Source organism: Heterocephalus glaber, unplaced genomic scaffold (assembly GCF_053883595.1).
Source record: "Heterocephalus glaber isolate CG9 unplaced genomic scaffold, H.glaber_assembly_v1.0 deba00001451, whole genome shotgun sequence".
Classification (NCBI taxonomy): Eukaryota; Metazoa; Chordata; class Mammalia; order Rodentia; family Bathyergidae; genus Heterocephalus; species Heterocephalus glaber.
The window spans coordinates 4,214,337-4,232,870 of NW_028258301.1; the positions used below are offsets into that span (position 1 = coordinate 4,214,337).

Here is an 18,534-nt window from a genome sequence, read left to right on the forward strand (position 1 = left end):
GAAAGGTAGGACCAAAAGAGAATAAAATTATTAGTCTATTGCTGGAAAGTCACTGTAATAACAGAAGGGGCAAGGGGGGAACAAAGCAGATAGGGGTGGGGAAGGCTTGCTGGGAAGGACAACAAGATCGGGAGCTCAAGAAATATGTCAAATGAATAATAACATCAAACATTAATTGAAGGTTCAACATGTAATAAACACATTTATTTGCAGTTTATTTAAACACATTTAGTCTTCGCAATACCCAATAAGATGAATATTACTATTGTTCCCATTTACCGAGGCACATAGAGGTTGAGTGACTTCCAAGATAATATAGCTAGTAGGTGACAGAGCCGGTACTAGACATGAGCAACAGCCATATCAAAGGTCGTGCATACCTTCCAGTCCTCCTCCATTTCTGCCCAAGCACATGTTAGCACATACTCTGTGGCCTCTCTGTGAGTGAGCTGACACCGGAGCCTCAGGTGAGAGAGAACACAGGCTTTGACATTAATCAATCTCAGGCTACTCCTCCCACCACTGACTGCCTATATGGCCTTGGGCAGTTTGGTGACCCCAGCAGCCTCTTCAGTTGGCCCTTGGTCCTCATCCACCCTAGTGCACATCGTTTGATAACCTTTGTCTGTATTCTCTTGACTCAGTATGTATGTAGTTAGCATGTGCACGGGGCTGGTGGTGTTTTAGACCTGGGTCTGGGTAGTTCAGTTCCTGTTGCCATGGGGCTAGTGTTCTTACAGTGTCAATTCTGAGGCCCCGGGAACACACTCAGAGGGCAGAGAAACTAGAAGGGTGCGAGGCAATGAAGACAGAGGAGGGAAGAGCAGCATGTAAGAGTGAAGAGGTGGCAGGGCTAGCCGGAAGGGAAAGGACTAGGTAGTGCCTAGTCTGTGGGAAGCCACCTGAGGACTGGGTGCAAAGAAGGAGCATCTGCCAGAGAATGGACTGCAGGGCAGAAGAGACAGCAGGTGGCTGCAGCAGCCTACACACACAATGGTGTGGGGCGTGGCAGGAACAGGGACAACATAAATCTCTCCCTAATGAGCACCAAGGTGCTTTGTAAACTGTAAAGTCATGGGGACAGGAGCTTGATTATTGTCATTACTCTTCCCTTCCCCTCCTTACTGACCCTTGCTTCTCTTGGCTGCTACTGTATCTGTTTAAGCACCTCAAGGGCCAGGCAGTGAGTTGTTGCCTCATCTTCCCAGAGCCCAGAACAATTCAGCTTCCCTGGTTCCTCTGAAGATGTTGTGTTGAGAGAAAAAGAAAAATTACACTCTTGAATAGAGATACTTTTCCTTCATTAAATGAACTCTCCAAAGCCCAGTAGCATTTTCAGCACTCATATAAAGATGCCAGTGGGGATTTGAGATTGAAAGTAGTATTTTTATACAAGTCAATGAAGATCTCAATAGGAAAGAACACTCGTCAAATCTAAATTCCTCCAGCATCAGGCAAACCAGATCTCCAGCTCAGGGCTGGGATCCCAGCCCTACCAGAAACTTTTCCTGAAGCACTTGGAGTGCTCATGTATATTGGTTCTCTGGGGGAAATTGTATGATTAGTGAGTTTTCAAGGCTGCAAACCATTAAACTTAATTTTCTATTTGCATTTGCACTGTGATAACTTTTTCTATAAACTCAAGTATTTGTAGGATTTTGAATCCTATTTATAGGACTTGAAGCAGATGGGTGCATGTGCCTGTATGCATGTCCACACAGAATAATGTCAGTTGTATTTAGTGCAGCTGAGAAATGACCTTTCACCCTTGGGAGTGTCAGAAGAGAGATTGGTTTCTGAAGACAAAAAGACTGTCTTCAAATTCCATTGCCATCTGTTGCTACCTGGGTGGCTCTGGCCAGTGTGCTTGGCCTCATGATACAGTTCTCACTGGGCCAGTGAGACTTGGATCACAGTGAGTGTAAAGTAATAAGCTTACAGACCCCCTGAAAACCTGTTGCTCTTCAGCTACCTCTCATCTCACCCTATTTAACCCATTGGAATCACTGGTTTCATAGCAGTCACTGGCTCATTATTGACGTAAAACAACTCCACTGACCCAAATGTAGTGGCTTAAAATGACAATTGTATTGTGCAGAGAATCTGCAATTTGACCACCTGTTTCTGCCCCCTGATGCTTGGGCCTTCCGCTCATAAGACTCCATCAGCTTGTTTGACAGATGGAAAGCCAGATGAATAACAGCATAGAGAGCAACAGATCTTTTCTAGCCACCTCCATGGCAACAGGTCCTAGGGAGAGAGAGAAAGTTATAAGGCTTTGAGTTAGTGAGACCCTCAAATGGCAATAAAAACATTGGAGGGGCTAATGTTCCTTGATAACAGGTTTCTTTGCCCCATGGAGTGATATCAGGCTTTGAGTCAGATGACAATGGCCCTTATTTGCCCTTAACATCCGTGAGACAAGGATACTCATTTCTCTTGCAGGGCTGACGGCAGCTGTGCCTAGCAGCTAGCAGATGCTAAATAAATGACTTCTAGTAAAAGAAGGATTAATTTCCTGCTCTGCTATAGAGTATTCCAGTGCTTGGCCCATCCTCCCACATTGCCGGGAAAGCAAGAGAGGGCTCTTATTGCCACTAACAGGCAGGCTGAACTCTCGCCTCTCACTGTGGAAAAATCCATTACCGAGAAGTCATTTGTCAAAGCCAACTGTTTAGCTGCTTTAATTTACATATTTATCAAGTTTGATTAGAATGTATTGTCTTCGACTTTCATCCCAGCTTTCACCTCTCCCGGCCTTCTTTTGCTAGGGAAACTGTTTTTGTTATCCTTGTTCCAAAAGGGCATTGCGTAATTCAATTTGCATTTGCTAATAAGCCTACAACTGAATCTGGGGAAGAATTCCAGGAGACTGAGTATGGTGGACTCCAAAGGCAGGCACACTTGGGTAAAGTCTGGGCCTTCAGTGCCAGCCTGGTACACTCATTCAAAAAAAGAGCCACAGATACTCTACAACTCTTTCATAAGTACTTACTGTGTGCCAGGCACTGAAAATACAAATTGTGAAGAAGACAGGAAAAGCTGTAGCTGTCCTCACACTTCAAGTCTAGTGGCCCCGATTTCTGCATCTGTAAGATCAGATATTTGGACCCAGTGACCTTGGTCTTTGAGGCATTGGTTTTGAACATTTACTGGGCATCAGGTATTACTCATAGACTTGATGGATCAACTTGTATTTAATTCTAACAAGATCCCCCGAGGTCTCTACTCTTATCCACATTATGCAGTTGAGGAAATGAAAGATCCCAGGTGTCAAGGTCACATAAATTTATGCGACAGGACTTGGATTGAACTTTTTTTTGACCCTAAAGTGCAAGTTCACAACTTCAAATCCAGGCGTGACCTTTCTCTTCCACTAGTTTTTTAGCTCCTGGATAACAGGAACATTCTCTTATTCCTGTGTCCTCAGGGACCAATTCAAAGTTTGGTATGTGGCCAGTGTTAGAATATGTGTGCTGAATTTAACAAAAGAAGAAAGTCCATTGCCCTCAGCCTTATTTGGGGGACTTCAGATCTGTCCTGTTCTCCTCAGCTGCCTCCGCTAATGCCTGCTGTAGCACACACTGTAAGCACTGCCCAGATTTCCCTTCAGGACCTAGTCTCCATTCCCAGGAGTGTTAGTGGCCGACAGCTCACAGTTGAGTCTCCTGGGCCAGCACTCAATATTGGCCAACACTGACCCCTACCCATGTCCAGTATCCTTTAATGCAGAACATAGAGCTCCCTGAGACATTAATAAGAGCCAATTGAGGCTGTCCCAATCCTGCTTAACACGTACCTCCCACAAAAGTTCCTGAGAGACCAATCCCAGAAAGCTTCTGCTTGGGAATCTCAGACTATGGTCTCTAGGCCAGGGACCCAAGCTCAGCATGTTTTCTGAGCAGGAGGCTCTGGAGGTGCTTGCAGGGTGCTGGGATGAAGGCAGTGTTGGGGGGAGCCCTCCTGCTGACATGTTGCCAGGCCTAGAGTACGGGCCTTGTGGCCAGCAGGGGCAGCCAGTCTGAGGAGGAAAGCCTTGGGCTGCTCCTATCACTGTCAAGGTGACAATTCCTCAGCTGACCCAAGCCACTGTGTTTCAGGCCTGTACTCTTTCAACTTCTATTCCCTTCCCTTCCCTGGTAGGAATTCACTGGACACTTTCCAAGTGCCTGCTTGCATGGACATTACCTCTTGCTGCCCAGTGCAGTGGCCAAAAGCTTTGTGGTCATTGGAGCTCTACACCCTGGAATTCAGACCTCCTCAACCACCATAGCTGTGTGATCTGGGGCAAGTCACATGTCCTCTCTGGTCCTCTTCCTTTCATCTCTACAGTGAGATTGTTCTTCTCAGTGACCTCACTTGCTTTGCAGTTCCAAGGGCCTCTGTGAGTCTCTCTTGCAAGTCTCTGATCTTTTGAGGCCAAAGGAAAGGCTTTAAATGTCCTAAGCCCTGTTAGGACATTAATTTGTGAAGACATATCAGGTACACCAGATAGGCTTCTGTCCTCAAAATCTGAAATTCCAGAACCAATGTTGCATTCTTGTTTGGAACCTGGCTTCATCCTCAGCCCTCTCACAGTCATTTCTGTTCTCCTCTTCCAGCTCACAGAGGGTAGAACATTCACGCCCTAATACCGTGGCATGCTGAGTAAACAACATGGAGATGAAATTTTAGGCCCTGTGAGATTTGGACCTAGGAGAGGGAATGTGACCAGGGAGGGCTGATAGCAGGTGAGTGATGTGAAACATGAGTCAAGAACTGAAAATAAACTTTGTCATCATCACTGTTTTCTCAAGATGGCCTGGAGGCTCAGCAGAGCAAATGCTGGGCATTAGGCAGAACAGACATGAGTTGTGGCTACTGCTCCTGCTGGACCAAGGCAGCAAATGATTTATGACTAGATGAGAGTCTGGACCATAAACTGTGATTTCAGGGATGGTGAGGTCACGGTGGCCTGAAGCTATCTGGAGAGGCTTTGTGAATACCGGAGAATATTTTTTAAATTTTATTTATTGGGCCCGAGGATTTAGCTCAGTTGTTTCTCCGCCTGCTACACAGGCACAAGGACCCGAGTTTGATCCCTGGTACCAAAAAAAAAAAAAAAAAAAAAAAAAAATCTTCAATTGAATGAAATTTTATTTATTTATTTTTTCCGGAGAATATTTTCGAAGGGGGTGATTCTCAACTCCAAAGAGGACAAGACACTCAGTGATGCCTGAAGATATTTTTGATGGTCATTAGTGAGGGAGGGACATTATTGCCATCTAGAGAGGAGAGTCTGCTAACATCCCACACTGCACAACTTACTACGTGGCCCTCACAGGAGCTCAAGGTGTCTACGGTGTTGAGGCTGAGGAACCCCATTCCTGGTGTTTATCATTCAATAAATAGTACCTGCTTTAATAGGTGAGGCGGCCCGCATGCCAGGGACATAAATTCTCAAGGTTTATCTTGAGCGTTAGAGATTGTTATTCTCATTTTACAAGTGAGGGAACTGAAACTTAGAGTGAGTAAGTAATTTGCTCAAAGTCTTATGGCCCTGGGAAATCAGCAGGCTGTTTGATCCCCTCAAGGGGCAGCAGAAACAAAGGGGCCAGTGTCCTGCCCAGTCTCCCACATCCAGCTATTCCCTCCTGTTGGATTCACCCTCCAATCAGCATGGCTGCATGAGCCCTGAGATAGCATGAAATCCCAAATGTATCTTCTGATTTTCTACTGCCTCCAAGAAAGTTCAGTTGATACCTCCTAGACCTACATTTTTCATAAAATTATATTAATAAATTCTGCACCTTGATTATATTCTTACTGTAATTCACATTCCCTGTCCTTTCTTTACTCTGAGTTATATCTCCATGTTACCTTCAGCATGGCATATTTTGTGCTGATGAAATCAGATAAAACACAACATTAGCATTGGAGTTGGCCTAGACAAGTTCTGAGTGAACATCAGTTTCCTCCTTTCTTTCTCCAAAGAGGCACACACAAACTAACTCTCAAAGATTGAGTAGGAGTAATCCAGACAGTGGATGGGGGCTTGCATTCTCTACAGGGAGGAAAGCATGTGCCCACTGTGGAGGTGGGAGAGAATGTACTGTGTCTGAGGAACAGCCAAGAGTTACCTGAGGCCTTGGCCTGTGGAAGAGGCTGGAGACATGTGTGGCCCCTCTTTGCCAGAGACCAGAGGTGGATTCAGACCAAAGGTTGACTTATCTGAGGACAACAAAGAGCTGCTGAAGAGTTTAGGGCAGAGGGAGTGATATGCTCCATTTGTATTTTAGAAGGGACATTTCGGTGTCCTTTGGGAGATGGGCCAGCAAGGGGATCCTGGCACAAGGAGGCCAGTGACAGGGATGTTCCAGTCCTAAGTTTAGTAGCAGTGTGGACCTGGAGGACTGGAGAAAACACTGCAGTTGGTCTGGCTTAGAACTAGTAGGAGGACATTTTCTTGAACTTACGATGCCTTTTCTAGGGTCATAAAGCCAAGAAAATGTAAAAAGCTTAGGTGTCAAAAAAAAATCCTCCTATTGTAAAATTCCATATTCTTCTCCCAGTTCACCACCCCCTTCTTCCCTGACATGAACATCTTATTCCTTACAAGTTATTTTTGGAGTTATTTCAAGAAAAATGGAGAAACAAAACTGACAGCGAACCTCTGGGAGGTTTTTGTCTCTAGAGGGTCTACCTAGTGCTCTTTAGGGCCTCTTGACATCTTCTAGTACCTCCATCAGCAACTAATCCACTGATAATTGACCAAACAAGTCAAGTATTTCTCTCCACCTTGGCACCAACACTATGACTTTGGTCCCCATTCAAGCTCAGCATCATTATATAAGATGCAAAGTTACTTAGGTTCTATGCATCAACCTGGGGAAATATAGTTATCTCCAGGGAAATAACTATCAGTTATTACTGCCTAATAACAAACATTTATTATCTCTCAATCTCTGTGGGTCAGAAATGTGGGAACACTTATCTGGGGGTTCTGAATTTGCAGTGAGCTCTCACCAGGGCCATGGTCCTCTGGGACAGGAGACCCCTTTCAGGCTCACTCATTTGGTTTTGGCAGACCTTAGTTCCTCTTGGCTTTTGTCTGGACATTTCAGTTCCTCACCATTTGGGCCTTTCCATAGGCTGCCTTAGGAACCTTCATGATATGACATTTGACTTCCCCAAAAGTGAGTGATTCAAGAAAGAGAGTGACCACAGCCAAAACCACAGTCCTTTTATAGCCCAATCTCAGAAGTGCCATCTTGCATCCCTTCTATAGCATTCCATTTGTTAGAAGCAGACTCTAAGCCCAACCCACAGAGAGAGGGTGGGAAGTTAATCTCTGCTTCTTAAAAGGAGGAGATTGTCATAGAATTGGTAGATGTAATCTTAAAACCACCATAGGGACCCTATTTAATCTCTAAAAGCCAATATGATACAGTGGTTAAGAGTAAATTTGAAATGAATAAAAGACCTAGGTTTAATTTGGCTCCCACATTTGCTACTTATGCAAGTTTTAAGCAAGTCACTTAATGTTTGTGGATCTGAATTTCCCACTCTAAATGTGGGATAAAAATATATAGTACAGGGGCAGGGATTTAGCTCAGTGGTTCCACCGCCTGCCTCACAAGCACAAGGTCCCATGTTCGATCCCCAGTACCAAAAAAAAGTGTATATTATAGTAAGATATCTCATTGGGTTACTGTAAGAATGAAATAAGAATTATGCCATGTAAAGTGCCTGGTACAGAATAATTACTTCATAAATATTATTTTATCACTAACATAATGGAATAATGTTATTGTTTTCCTTCATAATGTATAGTGTAGTATGGAAATTAAGAATGCAGTTTGCCTGGGTTAGAACTCTGGCTCTGTCATTCATTAGCTGTGAGAATGGAGACAAGTCACTGACTCTCTTGGCCTTGGTTTTCTGCAAAATCAAGATAATAATAGCTAGTACCTGGGCACCTAGCAGGTATTATGAATGTGGATATAGTAGAATATAATGACAAAGGCGTGACTGTGTTTGTATGTGTATATATGCACACACATGGGTTAGGGATGCTATATAAAGCACATTTGATTTTAAACAGTTTGAGCTGAACTGGGCAGCTATCTATGCCTGCTCCAGCTCTATACAAGTGTGCCCTTCTACCTTTGAATGTGGCTATCCCCATGAGCTCTCTGGTTTTACCATCCCTTATGGGCTGTTCTTGTTCCCATTGTTTGCATTCTCTTCCACTGTAGCTTTGTTCCGGCATACTTCTTTCTTCATCCCTGCTTCCTCCTCCAAGGATATGTTTAATTGGCTTTGCACAGAGTCTGGGGATTTGGTGACAGGAGGGGGTGTGGGTGGTCCCATGTCACACCACCTCAGAGCTGCTACATTACCTTAAATTGATTTTGCAAATGAAAGCTAAAAGCTAAGCAAAGGCAACCCATCTATTTTGCCTAAAGATGATTATAATGCTCTTTTATGGCCTCCTAAATGACAAAGCAATTTGTTACCTGCCTGCATCAACATTTGCTTATATTAGCACCCGAGATGCTTGATTTTTATTAGCCCTACGCTATCATTTTATGAAGACACAGGGGCTCAGTAAAATTAGTGTGCAAATAGAATGCCCATTTTGCATTTCTCTGTGGTCAGCAGAAATGCTGAATGCAATTGAGTTGATACTGGGTCAGGGGAGACATCCATAAAGTTAGCCTTCACTGAGGCCCCTCGGTAATGCCATTTATCATTTCTGGACTGCTGGGATAGATGGGGTCAGTGTTAGGTACTGTTTTTTTTAAGGGACTTGATGATGTATTTTTATTTTTAAGTGGGAAAGCAATACAAATACTGGGGCAGTAACTCAGTTTCCATCAATAATAAGGAATGAAACCCAAGTCTCTTGTATACATTTTATATGGAAATGCAGCCGATATGTGATTTTATAATGTTGTTAGTACAATAAATACAGAAGGAGAAAGATGAGTGAAGGGAACACTGGCTGAGAGCCAGGGCTTGACTGCTAACTTCATGACCTTAGTCCTGTCCTTTCTGTCTGTGGGCCTCAGTTCCCTTGTGTTAACACTATCTACTTCAAAAGAGCGAGACAAAAATTAAATGAAATAAAAGCTATCTAAACTTCTTTATAAACCATGATCCATACAACCATTTTATTTGTTAATTCAGCAACCAGGTTGTGGGCATCTACTCTACATAGGGTCCTTGGAAGGATATTAGAGACACATCCATGGAAGTCACAGTTTGTCCTTTTAGTTGCTTATATTCCATGTGGGAAATGTTCAAGTTTGTAACTTCTCTTTTAAACCATGAAATTCTTCAGAGTGGGCAAGTCTTCTCTCTTTCCCTTTATTCCTAAAGCTTCCTAACACAGCACTGAGCATAGAATGTGTTTTCAGGTTCCATTATATTTTTTACTTTTAGGAGAAACAGTGACCCCCTAGCCCCTATTGGTGGCCCCAATAAACCAAATAAGTTACAAACCTTTACACAATGTGTAATAGAATTATTTTTTTTTTGTTTAGTCTGTAATACAGGTGTATCCTTTGGGACAATGAGCCAGATTCAAAATACTTTTCACCAGCATTTTAGAAAGAGAAAATCTGTTAATTATTGCTATACCTTCTCTCTTTAAATCATTCTCTAACATGGACAGGCTCCTTTAGTCCAACTTCTCTCAATATTTCTTCCTAACTTTTCTTCAGGTCATTGTTCAGGTCAGGCAGATCAGCATCCCTAGACCTATGACAGAGTCCCTGGCCCTGATTTCTAAGAATGTCACTCTTGACTGTTGCTTTTGTCCAACAATATCTCTGCACAATAGCTAAGCTTTATTACACAGATTAGGCTTCTTTAGAAGAAGAAAAAACATGGTTTCTGAGTTGGGGCCACATTCTCCTACTTTTCTACATGTCTAATAATTTTTATTAAATGCTGAGTATTGCAAATTATACATTGTTGAGTGTCTGGAATTCGTTGTCTTCCTTTAAAGATAGTTGAGTTTCCTTTAAAGAGAGTATAACAAGCAGTACTGTTTCTTTTGTTCTGTTTGATTCTTTTGACACTTATTTTAAAACTTTGTTAGAATGTATTTAAAGTCCTCCTCTAAGAAATGACCCTTCTGAGTTCTCACTCTCCCTGGATGATCCACAAGGACTTCTACTTTGTGTGCAGAATTCAAATGATTCCAAGACCGGTGTGACCCCTGAGAACTGTGCACTGCATAGCTCCCTGGCCATTTTTCTCTGAAAGGATGGAGTATGTTACTCAGTTTCCATCACTGTGACAAAATCCCTGAGATAAACTATTTATAAAGAAAAAAGATTTGTTTTGGCTCACGATATCAGAAGTTTTAGTTCATGGTTGCTTGAAAATGTTGCTTCTGGGCCTGTGACAGTGCAATACATCATGGTGGGAATATGTGGCAGAGGAAACCACTCACCTCATAGCTGCTAGGAGGCAAAGACAGAGAGAAAGGTAGGGGCTGGAGTCCCAGTGTCCCTTCAAGGGCATGCCTCCAGGGACCTAGCTTTCTTTTACTAGGTCATGCCCCTTAGAAGTTTCCACCAACTCCTAATAATGCCATGGGCTGGGGACCAAGTTTCTAACACATTGGCCTTTGGGCGAAATTCAAGATCCAAACTATAACATGAAGATTTACCCTATGCATGCACATTTTAGGATTTAACAAAGATTCAAGTAAACTCCTTTACAGATTTCCAAAACTCTTTTTCCACAAAGCTGCCTCCTCTCTGGAGTTCACAGAGTTTCCCCACAACTGCCACCTGCTGAACTTGGATCTCAGTGAGACTTCCAGGCTTTGCCCAGGATACTATTCCCTGCTATGTTGTCTGCAGTGGGTCATCAGACAAAAGGCCAGGGCAGCCATAGGGTGTCCCTCTATTGTTTCCCTTCTCTCATCCAAGATCTTAAAATCACTGTTTTGTATATGTGATTATTTTTCTAGTTGCTTAAAGTGAAAGGGAAAGCTGGTTCCTGCTACTTCATCACCAGAGAAGAATTTGAATCCAAATCTCAGTTCACATCCCCACCTATTAGCTCTGTGATGTTGAACAAACTATATAACCTCTTTGAGCCTCAGTAAAAGGAGAATTAACTACATATTTCTATAAGGAATGAGTGTATGTGTGCACGCACATGTATTTGTGCATGCACACAAAATGGGGGCTAATTAAATAGCAGCTGCTACTATTACTATAAATAGCTACCTTTTTTCACTCCATCATTTCCTAGTTGTTTGCTGAGTACTATGTAATGTGTCAGCTTGTTTAATCATCATAACAACTAACAAAGTAAATATTATTGTCCTTATTTGTCGATTAGAACACTGAAACACTGCACAGGGTCAAAGTCAGTGTCTCTATGTTCAATTTCACTCATATAGTTTCCTCATATTATTATAAGTGTTATATATTAACATAAAATGCAACATTTCACCAAGTAACGGGAATTTAGTCATTTAATACTGAGTAGCCAGAGACATAGTTGAATTAATGGCTGGGCCTTAATGATTCTAAACCCCAAAATTTAAGAGATAAATGTGTTCAGCCCATTCTTCATTTGTCTCGTGCCCACATGCCAATCTCTAGTCTTAGCTTTTCTTGCCCTCTTTACTGTTTGTCTTCCATTTTATCTTACAGAAAATCTCCAGGAAGGGGCAGAGCAGAAGGTGATATTCATCACTGGGCGAGTGCACCCAGGGGAGACACCCTCTTCATTTGTGTGCCAAGGTGAGCTCAGGATCTGTCCTGTCCTGCACTTGTTTCCCACACCCAGATAGGGTACTGTTGTTCTTTTCTTTTTCTTTTTTTCCCCAGGGCTGGAGGTTGAATCCAGAGCTTCACATATGCTAGGCAAGCAGCCCACCACTGAGCCGTGTCCCCAGCCCCTGTTATAATCTCCGAGACTCTAGTCACATGCAGAGTCATTATCTTGGATGGGAATTTATTTCTTTAAAGATGTTGCACCTAATGTCTGCTGAATGCTTGTTGACTATATGTATATGGATAAAAGAATAGTAAGAGGCATATGAAAGAAATCTATGTTGAAAATGAGCCATAGAGACACCTGCATTCCCTAGCTTTACTTTTCTCTAGTGGTTTACAAGAGCAAGTGATCTAGTCCCTGCTCAGTGTAGAAGGACTGTGAAATGGGAAGGTAAAGACTAAGAATTATGTATTCATTCAATCATTCACTTAACTTAGGTATATTATTTGTAATTGCATTTTAAATTGTTACTAAATATTTAATCCATATAAATGTATATTTAATTACATTAATAAATTACATTATGCTGACCTATAGTTAACAATATAAATATTTTCAATAATAATAAACTAATGAATACCCAGGCACTCCTCTATTTAAGTAGCAGAATACTATCTATTCCTTTTCAATTCTTTTTTCTCCTCTCATTTCTCCTTCCTACAGATGACCATCAGCTTGAATTTTGTTTTGTCATTCTTGACCTTAATAGTTGTACTATGTGACCATTCCTAAACAATGTACTTTTTAGTTTGGTGTGTTTTTGAACTTTATAAAAATGTTGTCACTGTGCACTGAAATGTGCTTCCCACTCAGTATCCAGTTTGATGAGTGTAGTTGAGGTTCACTTATTGCTCACCACTGTATCATATTCCATGTCTGTCTCTAGCTCAATTTTCTTTTTATAAACAATTTTATTTCAAATTGCTGACAGATAAAGTTTAATTTTTTATTAATGTACATTAATTATACAGAGCCCTGGAGTTCATTGTGGGATTTTCACACTTGCTCATAACCTACTGTGATGATATGCACCTGCAGTAATTCTCCCTCACCCGCTCTTCCTCCCTCCTCCTGGTCCTTTCCCTCTTCATTTCACCTGGACATGTAATTGCTGAGTCATGAGATATGCACATCTTCAACTGTACTAGATATTTCCAAATTTCTCTCAAAAGCATACAGCTCTTTACATGCAAGAGTCCTACATTCTTGCCAAAAGCATTTCATTGGTGTCTATCTGGTGTATATATTGCTTATAAAAAGTAAGATAGTAGTACTTGTACCAAGCACTATTCTAAGCACTTTACACATTTTAATTAATTTTAAGTTAATTCATTTCAGTTATACTAGTTTGCTATGTCACAGGAACTAATAGTAAGTATATTTTTACTTATGAGAAAACCGAAGTTTGGAGAAGTGAGTTTATCTCATTTCAATCTAAAAATGATCCTGAGGTCAAAAGAATATGTAAAAGCCTTTGAAGGCTCTATAACATGAGGGCAGCAGCATGCTGCAGTGGGAGTATCTAGAAATTTGGAATCAGGCAACCCTGAGGTTCAGTATTGGCAGAGTCACTTCCTAGCAGCGTGACTTTGGTTTCCTCAAGTGTAGAATTAGGATGCTATCTAGGAATGCTGCTTTGAAGCTGGCATGAGATGAATGGAAACACAACACCCAGGCCTGTGCCTGGCACACAGCAGGCGCTTGACAGATGCCACCTCCTTCCCCATGGGAACTTGAGATGAAGCAGGTAATCTGCTTTGAAAATTATCAAGCACTGTGCAAATACTGTAAATATGAGTTTTATTTTTCCTGTTCACATTCTAACTTCCTCCCTCTCTTTATCAGCTGAAGACATTGAGTTTCAGGGAGATGAAGTGACTGTCCAATGCTCAGCAGCTGGTGAGAGGCATGACTGGGCTCCAGTCACTACAGCTGATTCCTTGGCATTCTCACTTCCACCCTTTTTCTTTCCCAGCATTGTCCTTGCAATCACCTTTCCCAAGTCCCTCCTTCACTTGCAGCCATCTGTCAGAACTAAAGTTGGCAGAAGGTCTGGTCCTCCAGCTGATTGGATATAATGGCTTTGTTTGTTTATAAAAATACGTAGCCTTGCCATCCATACCATCAACTGTGGGAGCCCAAATCCCCGTGCTCATCTCTTCTGTGGGCGGTAGACAGAGGGCAGAGTCTCCATCTAATTTTACAGATGAAGACTGGGGTGTAGAGAAATTGAGTGGATTTCTGGTACTTTCTCTTACAACCTTTTTTCCTAAAAAGGAATCTTTGCATGGTGCCCAGTTAATACTCAGTGCTATTCTTTTTTTTTTTTTTTTTATTGGCACTGGGGATTGAACTTGGCACCTTGTGCTTGCAAGGCAGGTAGCGGAACTCCTGAGCTAAACCCCCGGCCCAATCAGTGCTATTCTTTAGGTTTTCAAATAAATGTTTATTCCTTGGCATAACCTTTCAATGACTGCTCACTGTCTTCTCCCTATAAACTGCAGACTCTTTAGTGTGGCATCCATAGCCCACCATGATTTGGCTCTTGCCAGGTCCTCTGGGTTCAGCTTCCTTGCATTTCAGCCAGTCTCATACAGCTTAATCCCTGGATGTGGAGTCTTCCTTTCCCCCATGAAGCCTTTGCACTGGCTGTAGCCTCTCCCTAGAAGAATGTCTGCCCACTCCTTATTGTTTGTCAGGCACCTCCCATCTCCTAAATGCTCTACCGTGGGCCTCCTTGACCCATTTCTGCTGGCACCTGGTTTCTGCCTGCCTTGTGGGTCTAAGGCTGACTTTAATAAAAAAAAAAAACCTCTGTATTTCCCTGATTTGGTACATGATTGATTTATATTTGTTTCACGTTCATTAAACCATGAGCTACTTAAAGTCTAGGGACTGGCTCTCTGTTGCTTTCCACATCTGGAAAACGGGGTTATTGTGTTCATTTTATGGGGCTATTTTGAGGAACAAAAGCTGTGTTGGCTCTGGTTTGCTAAAACTGAATTCAGAAAGAGGAGCCACAAGGTCACACAGTCAGTAAATAGCAAAGGGTGGCTTTGAGCCTGGATCTGGCCAACTCCCCAGCCTGTATATGTTCCTTTGTTCCACTCAAAGGTAGGAAGTGCTAGAAGGTTTTGTACCTGGAAAAATAGAGTTCTGACCACCCCACAATAATTAATGTGCATCTTACAGGTAGAATGTGGATATGATATTAGTACTTGCACCAGGTACTATTCTAAGCACAGTGAGATGGCTTACCCAAAGTCATGACAATGCCTCAAGTCCATCTCCCCAATGCAGTTTCCTCTCTTCCTGTGCTTCTGTACCTCACCCTTGAGACACACAATTCATCCTTTTTTGAGGCAGCATAAGACAGGCATTATTACCCCCACACTGTATCTCTCAGTCACCTGGGGACAACCTAGACCAAGCCCTACAGCTGGAGGTTTCTTCCCTGGTCAGTTCTCTGATCAGTCCCCTCCCTAACCCATCCTATTCTAGTCATGGCAGGCAGGTCTGAAGGCTGGAGGGATGATGGCTGAGATCATTCTGGTTCTCTTAGCTCTTCTCCATTAATGGGCTCAGTGACCTTGAGGAAGAAACAGGCATGTGAGGCCTGTTGGTCCCCATCTGGATGGGACCACACTTCTCACTGCTGAGCTATGGATACACCTGTTGCTGGGAGTAAAATGAAGTCATGTTGTTGCAGAGCTCTGAAAGGGGTGGCATTATGGGTGTCAGGGCTTAGATTTCCTTAAGACTCTGCCTGATGGTGGGATGGCTGACACTAGGTCATTCCTCTGATACCTCAAACTCATGTCCTTTGTGGGACCATAACATCCTTAATCTCCAGCTATGATGTAAGAGGTCAAGGCATTTTTTCATTTTGGCCTCTGGCAGGGTGTGTGAGCTCATGATCCCTGTGAGCTCATCCAATCCCTGTCTGGGAATGGGTGACAGAGCCTCCACTTCTTACTTCTGACCTTGGGAATGCGTGTTAGTTTTTTATTTCATTGCTGAGACAAAATGCCCAACACTCAAAGTTAAAGGGGAAAGGGTTTATTTAGCTCAAAGTTTGTAGAGGATCCAGCCCATAATCAACTGGCTCCAAGGCAAAGAGGCACATGGCAGAAGGACATCACAGAGGCGAAACAATTCATGGCACCCACACAGTAGCAAAAGCAACAAGGGACAACCATGGCTCTTTCTATCCCTTATATCTTACCCAGACAACTTAGGGCTGGTAGCACTCACACTGTTAATCCTAGCGTTCTTGAGCCTAGCACTGGACCATGAATCAGTCACACATACTAGATTCAGCTACCTCAGAAAAAACCCCACCTACAACTGCATGAGGCTTTGGGGGGACATCTAGACACACGCCATAACAGAATGTCACTAAACTTCTCTCTGCCTCAGTCCCTTTATCTCTAAAGGGAAATAATAGAAATCCTGCCTCACAGGATTGTTAGAATAAAGGGAGTTAATGTCCATAATCCATTTAGGACAGCGTCTGAAATATGGTAAGCACTAAATGTCAGTGGTAGAGGGAAGAGGTGGCACTAACAGAGCACCTTCCAGGTGTTAGACTCTCTGTGGGGCACTTTGTTGCATGCTTCTCTAATTCCCACGCAAGTGAACCCAAACTCAGATGTGTGACTCTGATGCTGTAACCCTGAGGAGTGAACTCCCTAAGAAAGGGTCAATTCCATCTCCACTTGTGTCTGGATCCTCCTCACCCAGAGGAGTGTCTTGTAGATTAGAAGTTTGGCCAGAAACAGTTCTAGACTGGGTCTCTGACTCCTGGCCAAGTGAATACCCCTCCTTGAAACTTCCTGAAGCTGTCAAGACAATTCTTCCTTAAAATCTCCTTCTGAAGAGCATTTCGATGTCTTCAAATCCATATCATTGAATTAATGGGACCATTTATGCATGCCACACTCTGGAGAGCCACAAGGCAGTGGGTATAGGTGAGAGTTTGGAGTTGAAGAAGCCTGAATTTGAGTCCTTGGGAGACCTTGAGCAAGTAAGTCTTTGACTCTCGGAGCCTCTGTTTCCTCACCTGCAACATGGAGCAGCAATATCTTGCTAAAAGAGGGATTCAGTAAGTCAAGTGTTGGGAGTGGCACTTAGGTAACATTTAGGTCCCAAGCAGTGCCCACACTCTTCTTTCCTCCTGTGCTCTTCCCCAGCTCCTAGCCCAGTGATGACCAAACTTTTAGAACTTTCAATGATGCAAACAGCCCACTCTGGCATGTGTGACATAGGTTTGCCACCACTGTCCTAGCCCCACTCTTCAGAAAAGTCATAGGAGTCACTGAATGTCACCTTGCACTTGGTGGTGGAGTGGGGACAATATCTAGGTCACCTGCCTCCCAGCATGAGCTCTGCTGCTTCCTGCCAACGCGCTCACTGGTGCCTAGACTGCATGATACAGCTAGCCCTCTCTCAGGAAGTTTACTCCTCAGAGTTACTCTGTGTAGATAAGAGGAGGAGGGGAGAGCATGTACATGTATGTGCACACCCCCACACCCCCGCATACTCAAGCACACACACAAGCACACACAGGCTCTCACAACCACTGATACCACCAGCTACCAGGACAAAGCACAAACTAACATTTCCCACTTTGCCTCTCCCCACCTTCTACTTTTTTCCCAACTTTTATCCTCATCTGTTCCTCTTCTCTCTGTGTAGCCTAAACAACCTCATGTTGTAAGCATGAGGCTAGGTCCTGGGCTTCTCTTCATTCGTGAGGTGGACAGAGCAGAGTGGAGAATGAGAACTTTTACTTCATGAACCTCAAACTCTGCACATCCTGTGATTCCATACTTTGAGGCCGTTGGGGTTGGTTGAGGGCAGTGGGGCCTTAGTGCCAGTCAGGGAGGGCCTGAAGTGGCTGGTGTCCTGCAGATCATACAAGGAGCCTAGCAGACCTCAGCTATCTTGCTTTAAGTCTGTGTCTACCCACTCTAGTATGCTGCCTCTATGCAAGGAACTGAGTCAATGAGCCTTACCTAGGTCTCTAGAGGAAAAATCATGTAGGCATATCCAAAGGATTTGGCAAAACACATGCAAATAGTCTCCTGGATCATCCCATCTTGCTTTAATGGAAGGAGAACTGCTTTGCAGCCACCTGAACTGTGTCTGAATCCCATTTAGGCCACTGTGAGAAATTCAGGTAGTGATGTCACACCCTTAACTTTGTTTCTTTGCCTGTAAAATGGATCTGATAGCATTGCAAGTCAATTCGAGCAACAAATGTACACTATTGTGGGTCCAAATTTATTCATTCATTTCACACGTATTTATTGAGCACGCCATGCCAGGCATAGAGCAAGGCACTGAGAATATGGTAGTAAACATAATAGACCTGCCCCTACTATCCTAGAGCTCATGACCTGGAGGAAAGATGGATATGGGCAGCAGATGCAAGGCTCAATCCTCAGAATTCTAAAGTGTAGGAAATGTAACTCATTTTTCTGAACTCACTTTCCATTTTGAGCCCCATTCTGCCAGGCACCAGAAACTTAATCTCAGTTATTTCCCCCAAGGTTGTAAGACTTTAGCAAAGAATTCAGATGCTCTTGGGCATAGTAACACTCTACTTCTCCTTCACCCAGTGCTTCTTCATGGATCTCTGGGCCTTGATCACTCCACAGCCCCTGCAAGTCACCAGCATGTTAGACCCTGGTTCCTGACTGCAGGACCTTACATTTACCAGCTCTCCCTTATTATGACTTG

General features: G+C 43.1%; 1 protein-coding gene across 3 annotated transcripts in view; it reads left to right on the forward strand.

The window, feature by feature from the left end:
- Positions 1-18,534, forward strand: part of LOC101710436 (AGBL carboxypeptidase 4) — a 1,386,524-nt gene that overhangs the window by 1,197,488 nt on the left and 170,502 nt on the right. For all 3 annotated transcript variants that reach the window (XM_087214859.1, XM_021247946.2, XM_021247945.2), the window contains exon 7: positions 11,664-11,753. In XM_087214859.1, coding sequence (XP_087070985.1) covers positions 11,664-11,753 — 90 coding nt within the window. The remainder of the gene's footprint in view (positions 1-11,663; positions 11,754-18,534) is intronic.